General features: G+C 37.8%; 1 protein-coding gene across 3 annotated transcripts; it reads right to left on the bottom strand.

The window, feature by feature from the left end:
* Window positions 1-235: 235 nt before the first annotated feature.
* Window positions 236-12,275, bottom strand: LOC110459757. Of its 3 annotated transcripts, XM_021512173.1 has the most exons (7): window positions 12,202-12,263; window positions 10,560-10,594; window positions 8,030-8,146; window positions 6,596-6,666; window positions 5,016-5,237; window positions 4,592-4,699; window positions 236-1,224 (listed from the first exon to the last, which is right to left on the bottom strand). In XM_021512173.1, the coding sequence occupies exons 2-7, from the start codon at window positions 10,560-10,562 to the stop codon at window positions 1,050-1,052; spliced, it is 696 nt and encodes a 231-aa protein (XP_021367848.1). In that variant the 5' UTR covers window positions 10,563-10,594; window positions 12,202-12,263; the 3' UTR covers window positions 236-1,049. The 3 variants fall into 3 exon arrangements, with proteins under 3 accessions (XP_021367848.1, XP_021367849.1, XP_021367850.1); XM_021512174.1 differs by lacking the exon at window positions 10,560-10,594 and having other exon boundaries at window positions 12,202-12,275; XM_021512175.1 differs by lacking the exon at window positions 4,592-4,699 and having other exon boundaries at window positions 12,202-12,265.
* Window positions 12,276-18,829: the final 6,554 nt, after the last annotated feature.

Below are 18,829 nucleotides of genomic sequence, written 5' to 3'. Positions count from 1 at the left end.
CTTAACGCTCAGCAAATTAGGAGTGGGACGACTGGTTCGCCCGTTGTCAGTATAATGTGACCGGGTGGGGCGTCCTGCTGGGTGTCTTCGGCAGTATGTTTCAGTGAGGTAGCACTATAAAGTCGGCATCAGTTCCGCGCTATCACAAGGAGACAAACACGAACATATCGCAGCCTCCCAAAATACACACACATACACTACACGCATGCATCTTGCACACAGGGGAGGCCGTCCTTAAATGACCTTAGCTGTTAATAGGACGTTAAACAAAATCAAACAAACAAACAAACAAACGACTCGTAAGGTTATATCTATTGTTATGGTACATATAACAGAGTGCTAACCACTATGTCAATCTAAATTCGGCATCACATCCGCGCTACCGTAGGGAGGCCAATACACAAATATATCCTGCCCCAAGAACAAAATTATGCATAAATTGCACAAATAAAAGCACGTCCTTAAATGACCTATATATGTTAATAGAACGTTAAACCTATCAAAACCAAATCGGTATATCAATAAAAACTATCTGTGATTATTCCTTGTCCCGAATGCAGTTCAACATCTTGTATACTCATACTTGTAAAATTGTCCGATTCCAAAAATATGAAGTAAATTTCATGTTATAGTATCAGTATAAAATAACTCTTAATGCAGTTTAATTGTAACTTATTATGTTGATATCCAGTCAATACTGACTTATGAAAAATAATAGTATTTTGAAAGGCTGGAAAGGTAGATGTTCTGCAGGGGACCAACAATAGTTGCCTTTTACGATAATGTTCCGCCACACATGTCAAACATAGCGAAAGATTAAACAAATATGTATAAGAGAGGTTTAAATACATAATTGAGGCTTTAATAATACAAATTCACAATCAAAATAATAATAATAGATTTAATCACAATGATATGATTTCATATAGAATGTTCATATATGAATCTACAACTCGAATTGATACTATTTTTTTATTATAAAAATATTAACTATATACTTTCTATATAACAAATTTGTTTGTTTTACAAGTTGCGTGAATAAACAACGTTCATCCGTTCACTCTAACGTTCACACATTTGCAACATTTGTTAAAGTAAAATGTATCTATTTCTATATCAGCGATAAAGCTTGCCGATGACGATGTCTTGCCGATCTTGTACACAACAGCTGTTTCTATCGCACGGTCAAGCATGCACGTGCATCCAGTACAACCAGAAGATTGCCTATAAGGTAAGCAGAACGTGTCATTTATGAACCTGACATGGTATACAATTTAATGAAGTAAGGATTATGTATGCTTAGAGCGAGAAATGAAAAGTTAGATCAGTGAATTGAGTTATTGGAATAAATGTTGTGTTCAAATTCCTAGAGTGTTTTAATCGGTTTTAAAGGTCCTTGTTAAAGCTTGAGACACTATTCAGACGGGTTCTGAGGGACTCACCATCTGAAAAAGAGAGTATATAACACGACAATATAAGAAAAGATCCTTAGTGTAGCAGTGTGAGGGGAATGTATTGATACCGTATCTTCTGCTAAGAGCACACTGAAGAAACCGAACTTGATGTGCTGCCCTCATTTCAACACTATATGTACCTTTCCTTTTGGTTGATGTCTCCTTAAGCACCCGTCTACATATTAACTTTGCTGTGATGATGACATAAAATGCCAAACAAAACATTATTCACTATTTAATAATTTCTATGGTGTCTAGCTAGGCATTCGTGATCATTTGACCTGCTCACTTGTTAGAACGTTAAATGGAAAATAACGATCGGATTTGGCTGATATATATTCATAAAGATGAATAATTTTAAGATAATCATCGAGATTTCTACCTGTCTGACCAACGTTTTGTTCAGGGATTTCCCTCAAATAGCGCATTCACAAAGCACACCATTTCATTGTAATGTCTGGCCGTGGGAAGTTAGCGAGAAAAATCGTTACCGCGTTAGCTACGAAGCGAAAAGTTGCCAAATGGTCAAAAGATAGCGAAAATGTTACGTTATAGCTGGATAGCCGGTTAAAGCTGAGTGTAATCGACAGAAATGCTGTTTATGTTTTGAATAAATATCTGAAAATATAAACCTCGCTAGTATCTTTGTCCGAGTTGGAACACAAATGAACTTATTTTGTTATGTTAATGGGCATGTATCGGAGAGAGTTTACTTTGTGTTTCTATAAACAGTAGTTTATGCGAAAGGAAGGGATAAGTGACTGGTTAGTTTGATTTTGCTATGAGGCCCTCCGAAAGATAACTTGTGATTGCCACGGCGTATTCTGTTCTCTCCTCTGTCGGTACTCGGGGTCAAATGCATCTACGCTAGCCAAGTGTTCGCTTCGTATACACTCCACTTACCCTTGGCGGATATAGCCGTGTTTACCGAGCCCTCACATTTCCGTGCAGTGCCTATCGCTCGCATCCAATGAAATTGCATCTTACATATAGCGCTGTTAACGAAGGAAAACAGTAATGGCGACGCCCTGTACGGAAGCACGTTTTCGTTTATGTCAGAGTGTTTTGCCACCAAAAAATAGGCGCACGATCTTTGGCAAAACTTCAGGATTTTTAAATCCTTGTATACACATGTAAATGAGACCTGGAAAAATATGTCTGCTGCCTTTTGATTGTTTCCATATTGCTCTGTCATTTATACTCCGCCTCGACATACACGTGATTTTGTCAACACGCTGATGGAGTGTATATGTATCGGTCATCAAAAACATGGGAGAAGATCGATAACTCGGTATATCCGCTAGGTGGCAGTGGAAGCAATTATGAAAACACGGCTATATCCGCCAAGGGTAAGTGGAGTGTATACGAAGCGAACACTTGGCTAGCGAAGATGGATCAAATGAGATGCGTGCGCTATTATATTTGTATTAACAATATTCCCGGGTTCAGTAAAATGGTGTGATTTAATTTTATTGCTGAAGTACATGCAAGATTTAAATACGTCAAAATAACGGTTCAGGATGAATAACCGAGGAAGGAGCACCTACTTATAGTAAAAAGGATCGCATAACAGAAATGTTTTAAATCGTAATGTTTCAACATGATGTTGTCTTAGAATGTATTATCATGCAACAACCTTTTCTCCATAAATAATTTGTTTTCGACATCAGATAGAATCGGAATACGCATTGAAAACGGAGGGAAAAGTCATTTGTTTATGTTGAAAAAAGAACGTGTGCTGATCGTAAGAGGCGACTAAATTTGGGACCTTATCTCTTCTCTCCTTTCTAAATAACTTTCTTCTTCCTAATGTCTCCCTTGACAATGCCTAACTTTTGGCCATTTGTTGAGCGTTCGCCCCTGTGAGGAAGGCTTTGGGTTCTGTGCCCTGGCCGAGACATACCAAAGTCTTTAACAATGGTAGTTTCTACTCCTGCTTAACGCTCAGCCCGTTAGGAGTGGGACGACTGGTTCGCCCGTTGTCAGTATAATGTGACCGGGTGGGGCGTCCTGCTGGGTGTCTTCGGCAGTATGTTTCAGTGAGGTAGCACTATAAAGTCGGCATCAGTTCCGCGCTATCACAAGGAGATAAACACGAACATATCGCAGCCTCCCAAAATACACACACATACACTACATGCATGCATCTTGCACACAGGGGAGGCCGTCCTTAAATGACCTTAGCTGTTAATAGGACGTTAAACAAAATCAAACAAACAAACAAACAAACACATTTCTGGCAAAAGCACTACGTGTACATCTAGAATATGCGTCAGATATGGAACGTGTTGAGATACTTGATAATTAAATGTTTTCAATACTTAACATAGATTAAAGCGGGCGAACCAGTCGTCCCACTCCTAACTTGCTGAGCGTTAAGCAGGAGTAGAAACTACCATTGTTAAAGACTTTGAATTGTGCAATGTAATAAATATTCACAAACGTTTCTCTTTTTAATACTCGCAATGCATACATACACTTTGTGGAAACATTTGAAAAGGGATATTCGTCTTTTGAATCTTCCTTTTTACAGAAAGGCTTGTCCCATGGTTGAGGGAAGGTGTTTAGCCCCGTACCATTTGTACCGGTTACATTCTGGTAATAGATATTTCCTGGTGTCTATAAATAAGGCCGAGATCCCAACACTATTTCCTCATTTAAATTTTGAATATTGGCATGTGTGCAATTAACTTCTGATTATGAATAATTACTGATTCAATAAGTTTCAATATGGACTTAGAAATCACAGAACTTGGTTTCATAGTGCGATAAGAAGTTGCAGTTGCCTTACAGCCCCTCTCTGGGGGCCCCTTTTAGAAGCATTGCATCGTTCAGACCACCTGTGTTTACTGCCTCGTCAAAACCGTCAAGTGACGTTTATGTGCGCTATTTTTAATAGGGCTTTCCCGAACAATTCAAGTGGTCAAACTGGACATTTGGAACGGACTATGATTATGGAAGTTAGCAAGGTAACATAAGTGGAGGTGCATAAAACACATACATTCATTAAAAAATATGTGGCTCTTCACATGATGTCCCTTTAAATCCTAAAATAAAGGATGTGATCAAATTTTCAATATCAAAATTAATATGCACAAATAGCACTTTAAATGAAGAAAACTCAAACTTGTACATACTTGCACCTTGCAGTTTGGAAAAACTGCTTGACATCATCATCTTTCACGAGCTCTCGTATCTTACCGTCCATATTTTCTAACGTAATTGGGCTGATAAAAAGTTTGCTCCTGTCAAGGTATACACCAAGAAAAAAATAAAGTTAATATATTTTAATGTTTTCATAATGAATGATATGCTTTTGATAATTCCAAACGCATAACCGCTATTTACCATATGTCCTGGTTTACAATCAAGCAATACGCCTGCAGATGTTTCCGTATTTTGACACTTCAATTTGTTTTGAGAGGTGAAGATTTGTATATCGTCAATAATTCTTGGAAGTTTGTCACCTTGTTTGTAGGTAAACATTTGCGCGCTTATTGATTAAACAAGAAAATGTGGATACGACAAAATTCCGAAATACAATATGGTAAATATACTTACGATTCACAGCAACCATGAAAGGTTTTGTCTGCTGCATCCCTCCTCCTTCTTACAGGTGTAACCGCGCAATTTACATCACAAGTGAAACCAACAGTCGTAAAGTTTTCCCCTGCCGGAATAGGATCAACAGGTACCTCAAACTCAACCTGTTCTTTCAGTGTCCGGAAGTAACCCGGATATGCTTTCTGTAGTGATTCAGAGGTTATAGGTTCGAAGCTGCTTCTATAAAAAGGAAAATAGGCTCAAATCGCTGCCAAAATATCCATGCGGTCATGAAGTCACAGTACTCCACCTAAATCAATTTAGACATTACACATTTGTAAGTTTGTTCAAGAAAGTTCTACGTTTTTTTTTTATTTAAATCAGGAATACGTTTCAGATCAGTACACTTTACCATTATTTTTGTCAACAGTTATTGCAGTATTAAAAGCGAAAAAATTAGGATGGTCGTCACACTAACAATGTGAGTAAGTGTGCATGAGGCTTCTCAACTCGCACGAGCTAATGGTTTACAACGTTCGAGCTGCATTGTCATGTTATGGTCAGGGGAAGATTGCACAAACGTTTACACATATACATGCCATTCATGTCATTGGGAGATTTAAAAAAAAACACCATTATTACACTTTAAAAATTTCATAGTCTCCAAAACAAATTCCGAAGTGGAACAAATAGGGATTGAATGGATTTTACTTTCATGAACTTTGCGGCAATGAATAGCAGTAGCTGATCTACATATGTTAGACAACTTTTCGTGATTTTGTTTTAATTATTATCGGACAGAAAACCACTAAAAATGTTCAACTTCCGCCGATCAGCTAACTTTATTAAAACGAAAAATATATATTTAGAGTACAATAATAACAAACCCTAAATGTTCCTTTCGTTTTGGAAAGTTGATCTTATTTGATGTATTTTTGCATTAAACACCGCATATTATATATTTAAAAAAGTTTTATGTCCGCACTATTATGTTGTTAGCCAAATAAACTGCAGATGTAAATGATGATAAATTGATGGATAACATGCCCTCTGCCATTACAATGTTCTCAAGGTTTTATATGGTAGTTGATGTCATAGGGATTACCAAGCCGGTCATTTGGGTGTTTACTAGAAAGTTCGTGACCACGATTGCGAGTCGGAAGTTAGTATCTAATATGACAATGTTATAGATATTTAAAACAAAACACCACACAATCATGATATATAGTGCATCATTCATGATTTTGGTAATGTTTATTATTATTTTTCGCATCTACATTATCTCGGAGAAGGGGAATTAACTCTTCTCAGAAACGATACTATGCGTAGTAATATTATTTGTCATTGTGTGTGAAATCAGCTGACTGGTTGCACGATAATCGTATTCATAGTGTATCCATGGTCTAATGGCAGTTGTTTTCAGTTGGTAGATTCATGTACAGAACAAAGATCAAGAATGTAAATATATGATTGTCACGGATGTTCTCATAGAGTGTTGGTTCCGTTTCATATTGGCCTCGTTAAAATGCGAACGTGTAGAATGTTTTCATGTATTTATTAAAAGATAAGTATCTTAATCCCTGTCCATATTGCCTCACCTGTTCTCTCTCCATATAAGGACTACACTAAGCACACATGTTGTGACGACAAAGACTATCAAAAGACCTATCTGTAACAAAGGAAAGACATTCTTACCATTAGCGTTTTACATATTGACCGATGGATTGAATATTAACCAATCTAAGGCACGGTTTCAGATTTGGCAAATGCATTTTAAGGCATTAACTACCAAACATATGCCACATTGTCAAATACTATCATGTGTTTAAGTGCTTGCGCTTGTGATGGTGGCGTATTCATGTTTTTTTCCGCGTTGGAATCTTGTTTCTGTTACCACAGTGTCAAATCATTGAAGCTTACCGGTTTGGTTGGTTTGGTTTAGTATTGTTTAACGTCCTATCAACAGCTATGGTCATTTAAGGATGGTCTCCCTGTGCTGGAGGCTGCGATATGTGCGTGTTTGTCTTCTTGTGATAGCACAAACTGATGTCAACTATATAGTGCTACCTCAATGAAACATACTGCCGAAGACAACCAGTAGGACACAACACCCGGTCACATTATAAAAAACGCATTCTAGCACACATTTACATCAGTATACGATTTATTGGGGTCATTGCAGTTGTGTTATCAGGACATGATAACCTTTACTACGATTACTTTCCTGTTTTTACTACCTTTTATTTCCTAGCGCATTGCTTGGCAACACCTCACTTTTTGCCTTAATGTTGAGCGTTCGCCCAGGTGAGGAAGGCAATGGGTTATGTCGCCAGTCCGTAAAATGGTAGTTGTTATTCCCTGCTTAACGTTCAGCATTTAGGGAATGGCAACAACTGTTTCACCCGTTGTCAGTATAATGTGACCGCGTAGAACGCTGTGCTGGGGCCTTTGGCATGATATTTCAGTGATATAGCACTATAAAGTCGGCATCAGATCCACGCTATCACTAGGAGGCAGGCACAACAACATACCCAGTCTCCTGCATACACACAAGCAAGCACGCATACACTACACACATGGGGGCACGGCCTCAAATGACATTAGCTGGTAATAGGGCGTTAAACAAAATAAAACCAAACCAACCTACGATTACTACGGACGGCTGACGATTCTTTAAGTGTAAACTTAGCCGGTCGGAAAACATAAATCCAGCAATGTTGTGATTGATGCGCATTGTGAAAAATGTCAAATTCAACACATTCGGCTATTTTAAATAGTTTGCGGGAGAGGTTTTCCAAACTAACGTGAATACTTATGAATCACCTAAATCAATTAATAATTACCAAAAACCATTAATTAGCCGTCTTTATATTAATAGCCTAAGCAACTGCAATAAAAACATCTTATTAGGAACCGATATCTATCAAAATATATGTAGTGAAACAAAAACGGAAAACATTTTTCCTGTCAACGGACTCGTTCCTATCAATATTTGTCAAGTTCCTAATATATCCCAGATCACTAATCATTACCAATGCCCTGACGCAGCAGCCTCCTTTAGAATAGAATCGTTGATTATCCTGGTAGGTTGTCTTCCTAAAGGCATTCGCTTCAATTGTTTCCGATGACTGTCTACTTTCCATTTTACCCTGAAAATAAAAAGAAGCAATATTCATACTGAATTGGATACTATTTTCAGTCTCAAATAGGTCTTACATGAGGAAAGCAATGACTTCTCTTTCCCAGACCTAGACATACTCAAGTCATTAAAAATGGGAGATGTTATTCCCTACTTAACTTTCAACATGAAGGGAAATGGAAAAAACTGGTTCACCCGTAATCAGTATAATGTGATCGGGCGGAATGCTGTGTAAGGTGCCTTCGGCATGGTATTTCAACGAGATAACACTATGAAGTCAGCATCAGGCCCACAATATTGCTAATATGCAATTTAACCTACATACCCAGCCTCCAGCGCACACAGATTACCCGCATGAAGGCACATGCTTAAATGGCTTCAGCTGTTTTTAGGACGTTAATCCATTAAAACCAAACATTTGCATAAATGACAATTGCTGTACAAATATGTTAATCACGATTCCAGAATCTTGGTGAGTTTGTACATGTTGCAACGGTCATGGTTCTTGCGCAAGTTAACATAATGTTCATAACTTACCTGTCACGTGCCATATTTCCTTACGCAGTTGTTTGAATTTGCATTTGGGTGACACAATTCTACATTTACGAATGATAACAACAAAAGGCCAATTACCACATCGCTTGTGGGTTCAATGTATGTTTTGGTGCCTGAGCATCAGTGTTATTCTCACCAGATTTGATTTGAGAGATACGGTACAATATGTGTATGTAGATAATATAAGGTATATTGACAGTAAGTATCAATTAAATTTTACCTAGCCCGGCTGCAGTAGTATTGTGACTATACCCGGCAGACGACAGAGCCACACTGGTGTACACCTTGTTTCTGACATGTGTTAAGCATAAATATTAACAAGCATGTTTATGAAGACAAAGTTCAAAATAAATTACTTCAACATAAACAGCTTATCACTCAACCCTCAAAATCAATCGGGGTCGTTATAAACCCAACGGTCCCACAAGAATGAAAATAGATGTATTCAAACCGATCCTTATTTTTTTCAGTTATTTGTTACCCACGTCCCTCTCCTTATACGTTAGCATGAGCTGCTGAGTTATGCACATCCGCTAAAAACGTTTCTCACATGTGTCTTCCATTAACTTTGAAAACATATACGTTAATATATCTCCACATGATGGAACGCTTATAAATCAAGGGAAAATAGTACACTTTTTTCTTCTTCTTGACTAGTTTTACTGCATCATAATTATCTTAAAAATCCTTTATAAGTAATATGATCGTAAAAACACGTTTTATTACTTAAATGTCTCATTTAATGGTTCTAAGACTAAGATGATAACACTAAACCCATCAAGACTTAAATAGTCCAGCGAGTACTCGTTTTAGAGCATGGCCTATACCTTAAATATTTCTTTTTCAACTGAACCAAATTATTAATCAATATATATAATAACCAATCAATATATTGCATGGAGTACGCGTATATCGATACGTATATACCTAACCTGTTAATAGTAATAGAACAAACTAAACCATGTAATTGTTGATTGGCAGTGTAAAAAAGACCGACCTTATTGTCATGCATGCGATCAACCATTTACTTTCAAACAAATATGTGACAGATCTTATGTTGAGCGTTCGTCAAGGTGAGAAAGGCCTCCCATACCAATCGGAATGCAGTGCTGGGTGCCTCCGGCATGGTATTTCAGTGAGAAAGCACTATATAGCCAACATCAGATCCGAGCTATCACAAGGATGCAATAACATTTAGAAATTCTTTCTCCGGCACAAAAACACACATACACGTATACATAACAAACGACCAGGCATGTCCTTAAATGATCTTAGCTTTTAATGTGACGGTTAAAAAAATAATATAATATAAATATATAATATAAAATAATCAATATATCATAATTTACATTAATTTAGTCTTCACGATAATATAAGATACAATTTTCACAACCAATTCGTTGATTTATTTGGTCTTAAATGGCTCACATTGTTGATGGGCCGTACAACAATACATAACCACCCCTGCAGAATACACCTGCTGTTACCCACTACATGTATCGTAGTAGGCGACTTATGTGGAAACCCAAATGCAGAACGCCTATTGCAATATTTGGTATCTTTATTTTTCTTTCTACTTCTAACAAACTTTATTTCCTAGCGCCATGCTTGGCAACACCCTACTGTTGGCTTGAGTGTTGAGCCATGTGATGAAGGTAATTGGGCCTGTCCCAAGGCCGGGGCATACCAAAGTCCTTAAACATGGTAGCTGCTATTCCCTGCTTAACGTTCAGCATTAATGGGAATAGCAACAGCTGGTTCACCCGTTGTCAGTATAATGTAACCGAGCGAAATTGTTTCAGTAAGACAGCACTATAAAATCGGCATCAGATCCGCGCTATTATAAAGAGGCAAGCAAACCAACATACCATGTCTCCTGCATACAGCCCTTAAATGACCGTAGCTGTAAAAAAGGACGTTAAACAAAATTAAACCACAACAACAATACAAAACAATCACAAACTGACATTACATACTGTAAGTACCATTCACAATCGGTTTAGCTTGGTTTGGTTTTAGTATTGTTAATCGTTTTATCAACAGCTAAGGTCATTTAAAGACGGCCTCCCCTGTGCAAGATGCATGCGTGTAGTGCATGCGTGTGTGTTTTGGGAGGCTGCGATATGTCCGTGTTTGTCTACTTGTGATAGCGCGGAACTGATGCCGACTTTATAGTTCTACCTCACTGAAACCTGCCGAAGACACCCAGCAGGACAACCCACTCGGTCACATTATACTGAAAACGGGCGAACCAGTCGCCCCAATCCTAATTTGCTGAGCGTTAAGCAGGAGTAGAAACTACCATTTTTACGGACTCTGGTATGTCTCGGCCAGGGGACAGAACCCAAAGCCTTCCTCGCAGGGGCGAACGCTCAATTAAAGGCCAAAAGTGTGGCATTGTGGGAGACATTATGAAGAGGAGAGATATTCAGAAAGAAGAGAAGAGATAAGATCCCAACTTTAGTCGCCTCTTACGAGCATGCATGGGGGCAGCAGGTACAATATTCTTAGGCCCTATTTACAGGGACTATCATTCACAAACGAGGCGGTGATGAACTATACCGTTCTCCTGCACACATACTATACACACCAACATGGCGGCACATTCTTAATGACATTAACTGTTAATAGTACGTAAAACAATATAAAACCAAACCACACTACTATCCCGATAGCCTAATGCGATAACATATGTATTTGGCTTAATTTGTATAATAATGGTGCACTTGAATATTCCGAGTAAGTTTCTGGTTTATTAGATTAGACACTGGTTTGTTTGGAAGATATCGGTACTTAAAATATCCTAATTAAAACGTCACTATGTTTCAGAATAGTATTATTAACAGGGAAAATGACTTTAACTCTTGTATCTTTCAAACAAATACTTAAATTACAGAGTATTTTATCACAAGATGGCATAAACTGTCGATGGGCCGGAAAAAACAAACGTTACACCATATATACATGTAAACGTCGACGACTGACCTTATTCACATACCATCCCTTTAATTTGTAAACATTTTCATCTTTTTGTATATACATTACTATGTGAACCTTTCACAGAGTGTACACTCGCACGTACATGTAGGTCATGTACGGTCAAACGTATTATTATGTATAGAATATATATATATTATTTGATAAAAACATGAATCTTTCAGATTGTCAGCTAGGCCTTTCAGCCTTCTAGGGCTTCTTCAGGCGGATTGATGTTTATTATGGCAGTTGATATTCCCTGCTTAACGTTCAACATTAATGTTAATAATAACATCAATCCGTCTGAAGAAGCCCTAAAAGGCAGAAAGGCCTAGCGGACGATCTGAAAGATTTGTTTTTATTCTATATTTTCCTTCGCAAGGACTTATTTATTTATTATCTACTATATATTATTGATATATATATGTTATATTTAATTCGGTTTATTATTTTTACAACTTTGAGTGATATACTACAAAAAGTGAGCTATTGTAATGCACTTTAAAATATAACAATAACAGAAAATCAACTTACCTGTTACTACGTTTCTGTAGTATTCACTCTGTGTAAGTTCTTGCAATTAAGAATAAAACTGACGTTCACACTAGGTTTGTCGTATTTATGTGATATCTATTCCATCAATCCTTTCATTTCCGGATATGTGTCGGCTTTTCAACACGCAGCTTGACAGTTGTCATTTTTCAAGTACTGGTTTTCCTATATATTTTTAAGATATTTTAATTCATTTGTTTGTGTCAGGAAGTGAAATTTAAACTGATATATCGTAACTTTTTCTATTCTTCTGTCTTTTATTTTTAATGCTATGTTACTACCAATATATCATTTTTATGTTCAATGGTTTGATGCTAACAGTGCTGTGAAAATGTGTAACCGCTGTTTAACCAAGCGTCCAACGGTGTTGTGACGCGTTGAATCCGGTTGAATTGTCAAGTTTAATGCCCTTATACCTAGGAACCCGCACTGGTCGAACCTGGATTCATGATCTTTCACTGGCTTATTAATATTGCATGACGTCATAGTCATTCACTCCTAAAAAGTAAAGTGCAAATTTCATGGAACCATTCCCTAGTCAAGCCAATGAGATGACAGAAGAGTTAACAATTGTATTGAAGAAACGAGATGTATAATTTGTATTGCTTATCTGCTTTTAAACGAGTACTTATTATTCATACTTATTTACTTACATTTCTAAATTAAGTATTCATTTAACCGCTGAAATAATACGCCTCATTTAACAAGCAACCTTCCCTAAAGCCACCTTTTGTTATGTTCCGTTTGAACTTCCTGTTATCAACTCTTCACTTTTTCTTCTCGGCTTGTTCCCCAAGAACATCCGTTTTCATTTGACCTTAGTTTGTTTTATATTTGTAATGGCCATACCGACAATTCAAGTAATTGAGGGTATAAAACATTAATACAGACTCTCATAGAAAGAAATGTATCGCACTTAATGAATAGAAAATGTTGACATAGCTTTATGAATCATTATATAAGAGTCAAAACTATTATAACTGTATATGTACCACATTCACATTATAAGAAATCTATCTGAAAACTATAGTTAAATTGAACAAACCGACATCAAATCAGCGGGGAACACAATATGACTCCTGGTGTCGTTAGGTAAGGTTTTAAAGATCAGATGGATAAAAACTGTGTTCCCGGAACCATATTTGATGAGATGGATACTCATGGTATATTTAAAACAGTTAATGCAATACTATAGACTTGAACAGATTTGAATACCGCGTTTAAGTATACACATATTTATACAACCCACACATTCTTTTAAACTGTGATGAACACAACAGTATTATATACCTCTATATCATTTAGTTACAATCTATGTGTACAAATGTGTATACAGTTATTCATCCCATTTATCATCAATCCACACACAGAGACGCAGTACTGATGTTATTATCACACTTTCCTTTCTAACAAGATTTGTGTTGGTACTCGACCATGCAGGTAGGGCGTAAGAATTGTACCTGCTGCCCCCAATTGCATGATCGTAAGAGGCGACTAAATTTGGGACCTTATCTCTTCTCTCCTTTCTAAATAACTTTCTTCTTCCTAATGTCTCCCTTGACAATGCCTCACTTTTGGCCATTTGTTGAGCGTTCGCCCCTGTGAGGAAGGCTTTGGGTTCTGTCCCCTGGCCGAGACATACCAAAGTCTTTAAAAATGGTAGTTTCTACTCCTGCTTAACGCTCAGCAAATTAGGAGTGGGACGACTGGTTCGCCCGTTGTCAGTATAATGTGACCGGGTGGGGCGTCCTGCTGGGTGTCTTCGGCAGTATGTTTCAGTGAGGTAGCACTATAAAGTCGGCATCAGTTCCGCGCTATCACAAGGAGACAAACACGAACATATCGCAGCCTCCCAAAATACACACACATACACTACACGCATGAGTGTTGCACACAGGGGGCCGTCCTTAAATGACCTTAGCTGTTAATAGGACGTTAAACAAAATCAAACAAAGTGTTGGTTCTTCATTTTTGCCATAGTTGATGACCGTTCGCCCAGTAATACAGGTTGTGCTCCCTGACCATGACAAGTATTTAAACGCGGTACTTAATGCTATTTCCTTGATGTTTAATTTTAAATGGGTAGCGGTAAGAACTTGTTTAAACGTTCTTAGTATATTTATTGAAGGAGGCACTATTAGTTTAGTTACGTTTTATTTGGCTTAGAGTCCCTTTAGGTAAGGTCATTTCCTCCATTTGTGTAATGTACGTTTGTTTGAGGTGGTATATACGTTTTTATCACCTTGTGTTAGCATGTATATGTTGTAGATTTGAAAGGCAAGCACTCTTAGGTCTGCCTTATTTTAGCGATATCGCGAAAGATAAATACACACATAATGCTTGTTTTGCTTTGTTTTGTTTTTGTATTGCTTAACGGCCCAACGACAATGCGAGTCATTTAGGACCAACAATACTGTAATAAGAGACATTAACAAAAATTAACAAATCAAACCAAAACTAAATAGCTTTAAATATGTAAAGGATTAAAGGAAATACATCAATATCGAACAAATTGGCTGCACACTATATCATATTTTATTGTAAAGATCAATAGAGTGTAAATAGTCATATATTAATTACACAGAAACTGTCCAATAATCTTTTCATAGACGGTACATCATAAAATCTGTCACGTATTCGTTTGAAATCGGCGCATTCAATCATAAAGTGTTTGACTGTTAATGGTTGATCGCATGCATGACAACAAGGCTGGTCTTCCTTTCCCTGTTTAACGATTAGCATTTAGGGTAATGGCAATAACTGGTTCACCCGTTGTTAGTATAATGAGTCAAAATTTAATGACTTCTCCTGAAGAGCAACAAGGTTTTGAATTGAAACTAAAATCGTCAACGAACAAGTATTAGTATAGGCTAGTAACCTACGAAACCTCGTAGCGGCCATCTTGAATTCCTAATAACACCAACAAATAACATGATTCCTTCAGGGGAGGATTATTTGTTCCAGGTTTGGTCAATATCGTATTGGCAGAAGACTTCACTCCTAATGTAACATATCTGAAAACCGGAAGTTGACTTTGATTTGTTAATACCATATGAGAGAAAAAGTTTGCCCTTGCTTATCTCTATATCATATCCAAAGATCAGCTTAGTGTTCGACATTGTTAACGAAATATATTTGTATAGGTTATTTAGTCTGGTTCCCTGCTGCGAATCCTCCGAAGAGTGCGCACTATTCTTAGTCAGGTGAACGCCCCTCTTTGATCGAGCTGACAACAGGAAATACCCAATAGTAGACAGCTGCCTACAACTCAAAGTTGTGAATTACATTTTAAAAGATCATACTAATTATGGCTGTCAAAATTGTTTCAGTGTTCTGATATGGATGTTTTCAGTTTGGCATGGATTGAATATCAGACTGTCAAATAACAGATTAAAATAAACTTATGACAGCTTAAACTGCTTTTCCAAAACTAACATTTTGTTTTGGAAATATCATACTTGTCAACATTGCTCAAGAGGAATAACTATTTTCCAAAACTGATATGTCCCAACACACGGAAAAATAAATGAATTTTTATAGTTTACTGTTTAATAAATAAAGGACGAGAAAAGTCGAGGAAGACTCCCTTTATTGTTTCCATCTTGTAGAAGAGTTTACTTCACATAACTCGTGAGAGGGTGAAAAACTACAAAGCAAAACAAATGAAACACTCATAAGATTACTGAAAATTCACTAGGTTGCACGATATTATCATTACTATTATTCATATTAATACAGTTGGTACCTACAATGAAGAACATAATGATAAAATGTACTATTTGACTACGTTATTGTGTCGAGTATACAAGCAGACAACACCGATTGAAATATGGCGGGACTCACCCAAGCCCAACAAAACCATCGGATATACCAAACATACAGAATGAACATATGCATATAACATAAAAACTAGCATCAAGAATACATTATGCAATACATCATACGGTTATTATAAAAACTTGCACCTTAGGGAGGCCCGCATTTAGCCAACACAATAGCAGCATGACTGTTACGCTTCCACATGGTAGACAGGAACTAATTTCCGGTTTGGTTTTATTTTGTTTAACGTCCTATTAACTGCCAAGGTCATTTAAGGACGGCCTCCCCTGTGTGCAAGATACATGCGTGTAGTGTATGTGTGTGTATTTTGGGAGGCTGCGATATGTTTGTGTTTGTCTCCTTGTAATAGCGCGGAAATGATGCAGACTTTATCGTGCTGGCCGTCCTTAAATGACCTTGGCTGTTAATAGGACGTGAAACAAAATCAAACAAACAAACAAACAAACAATCGCAGCCGACCCAAACCAATGTTTTGTCACCATGGTGCCGGTATAAAAGTCCGGAATTTATAGTCCGGCAGGTAGGGCGTAAGAATTATAACTGATGCCCCCAATTGCATGATCGTAAGAGGCGACTAAATTTGGGACCTTATCGTTTCTCTTCTTTCTACATACCTTTCTACTTCCTAATGTCTCCCTCGACAATGCCTCATTTTGGGTCATTTGTTGAGCGTTCGCCCCGTGAGAAAAGCTTTGTGTTCTGTCCCCTCGCCGAGACATACTAAAGTCTGTAAAAATGGTAGTTTCTACTCCTGCTTACCCCTGTGTGCAAGATGCATGCGTGTAGTGTATGTGTGTGTATTTTGGGAGGCTGCGATATGTTCGTGTTTGTCTCCTTGTGATCGCGCGGAACTGATGCCGACTTTATAGTGCTACCTCACTGAAACATACTGCCGAAGACACCCAGCAGGACGCCCCACCCGGTCACATTATACTGACAACGGGCGAACCAGTCGTCCCACTCCTAATTTGCTGAGCGTTAAGTAGGAGTACGGCTGCGATTGTTCAGCATTAAACGTTTGCAAATTTCTGTGACGTGCCACAATGATTTGTGAGAGATCTGACAATGGACAACATTTTACCTTCGCCTGTGGACGAGAGGAGGCTCAAACAAAACTATGTGCGCACATACTTAAAAATGCACAAGATCACATTCCATTTCTAAAGGTGTTTGATGGCTTATGGAAAGAGGAATTGGAAGGAAATATTCAAAGGAAATGGCTAGGAAATCACTTATTGTGCCACTAGAAGTTCTTCCGTACAAAGAGGCACAATACAGTGATGTGTGCGAAATTATGTTGTCATGTATATGTTGTGGATTCGATTTATGGCACCAGTGAACATAGACAGGTACACATCGGAGGAGATCAATTGACCAGAAAGTGATTAAGTGAAGCAAAGGCGCTACGGTTTGGGTATTTCGACGAACGATCTAAAATCAGTCATCTCACCCCATCACATTTAAGCTCTGGCATAGCGCAATGAACTTCCTAACGCTGTTATTCAATAAACTGTTCAGCTCCACCAGTCTCGAAGTTGGCACTCTCAACGGTGAAAAGGTATTGATCAGGCGGAATGATGTACATCAAGATGTGAAAAATAATTATGATGTGGACAAGAATTAATTTGTGTCGTTGACAAGAGCCTACATTGTGCGATTTCTTTGGCCTTGACAATCCTAACAAAGAACCAACCAAAAACATCCCTACAAAGACAATCCTAAATGGTCTTGGCCCCATGAACAGAGACAAGTACCTAATGGCACGGTCTAAAGCAGTTGCTGCCTTGGAACAGATATCCAATAACTATGACAGTGGTGCTGGCAGTTGTGTAAAGAAACAAGCAAACTTTCACAAACAGAGATATGCTTTTAACTGACGAGAGGAAAATAAATGATCTTCGAGGAATTATACCATTTGAGGTTCATCCGAGGAGGCATTATACTGACAACTAAATTTCTGAGCGTTAAGCAGGAGTAGAAACTACCATTTTTACAGACTCGGGATATGTCTCGGCCAGGGAACAGAACCTAAACCCTTCATCACAGGGGAGAACGCTCAACTAAAGTCCAAAAGTGAGGCATTGTCAAGGGACACATTATAAAGAAGAGAAATATTTAAAAAGAAGACAAAAGATAAGGTCCCAAATTTAGTCGCCTTTTACGATCATGTAATGGGGGCAGCAGGTACAGTTCTTTTGCCCTAGTTGCAGGAACCGATTGAGAGGAAACCGGACAAAACCCAACGTGGTCAGTTAGGTGACCACATATCATTGTACGTCCGTTCGGGGAATCGAATCCCGTTCGGGTTGTTAAAAGGCAAGAGCGCTATCTACTGTGCCACCCTACCCAGTAGCATATGCATGCATGCACAGCACACATGTCGACCTTCCTTAGGTGAATATATTTCTAAATAGGACGTACAACAAAAAATAAAACAAAACTTATTATAAAGAGCCTCTGGACTCCTTCTTTACACTACTTACTGTTTCCCTAGGAATTCATTAATGTAATACAGTTAAGGGGTTGCAGGAACTAGAACTAAAAAAACAACTTCCATTTACAGAAATGATTGTCATATATCAAATTGCAAAAACTTAAATAAGGTTTCTTAGTTGAACAAGAGGCCCATGGGCCTTAACGGTCACCTGATATATTTATACAGAGAGTTGATTTCGTTTTTAACATGAACAGAAATATTATTCAAAGTGACAAAAAACAATAAAACCACCTTATTCAATATCAAGCATACAGATTTCAGACTAAAAAGGAT

This window comes from Mizuhopecten yessoensis, unplaced genomic scaffold (assembly GCF_002113885.1).
Source record: "Mizuhopecten yessoensis strain PY_sf001 unplaced genomic scaffold, ASM211388v2 scaffold10209, whole genome shotgun sequence".
In the NCBI taxonomy this organism is placed as follows: Eukaryota; Metazoa; Mollusca; class Bivalvia; order Pectinida; family Pectinidae; genus Mizuhopecten; species Mizuhopecten yessoensis.
Note: the sequence above shows the minus strand (reverse complement) of the source record. Positions and strands in the feature narration are given on the sequence as shown.

Bases quoted from the DNA above. Each gene is read 5' to 3' on its own strand.
- LOC110459757 (XM_021512173.1), bottom strand. The intron at 4,700-5,015 runs GTAAGTATATTT...ATACCTTGACAG, and splicing joins TTTCATGGTTGCTGTGAATC to GAGCAAACTTTTTATCAGCC. The intron at 1,225-4,591 runs GTATGTACAAGT...CTTACCTTATAG, and splicing joins TTCCAAACTGCAAGGTGCAA to GCAATCTTCTGGTTGTACTG.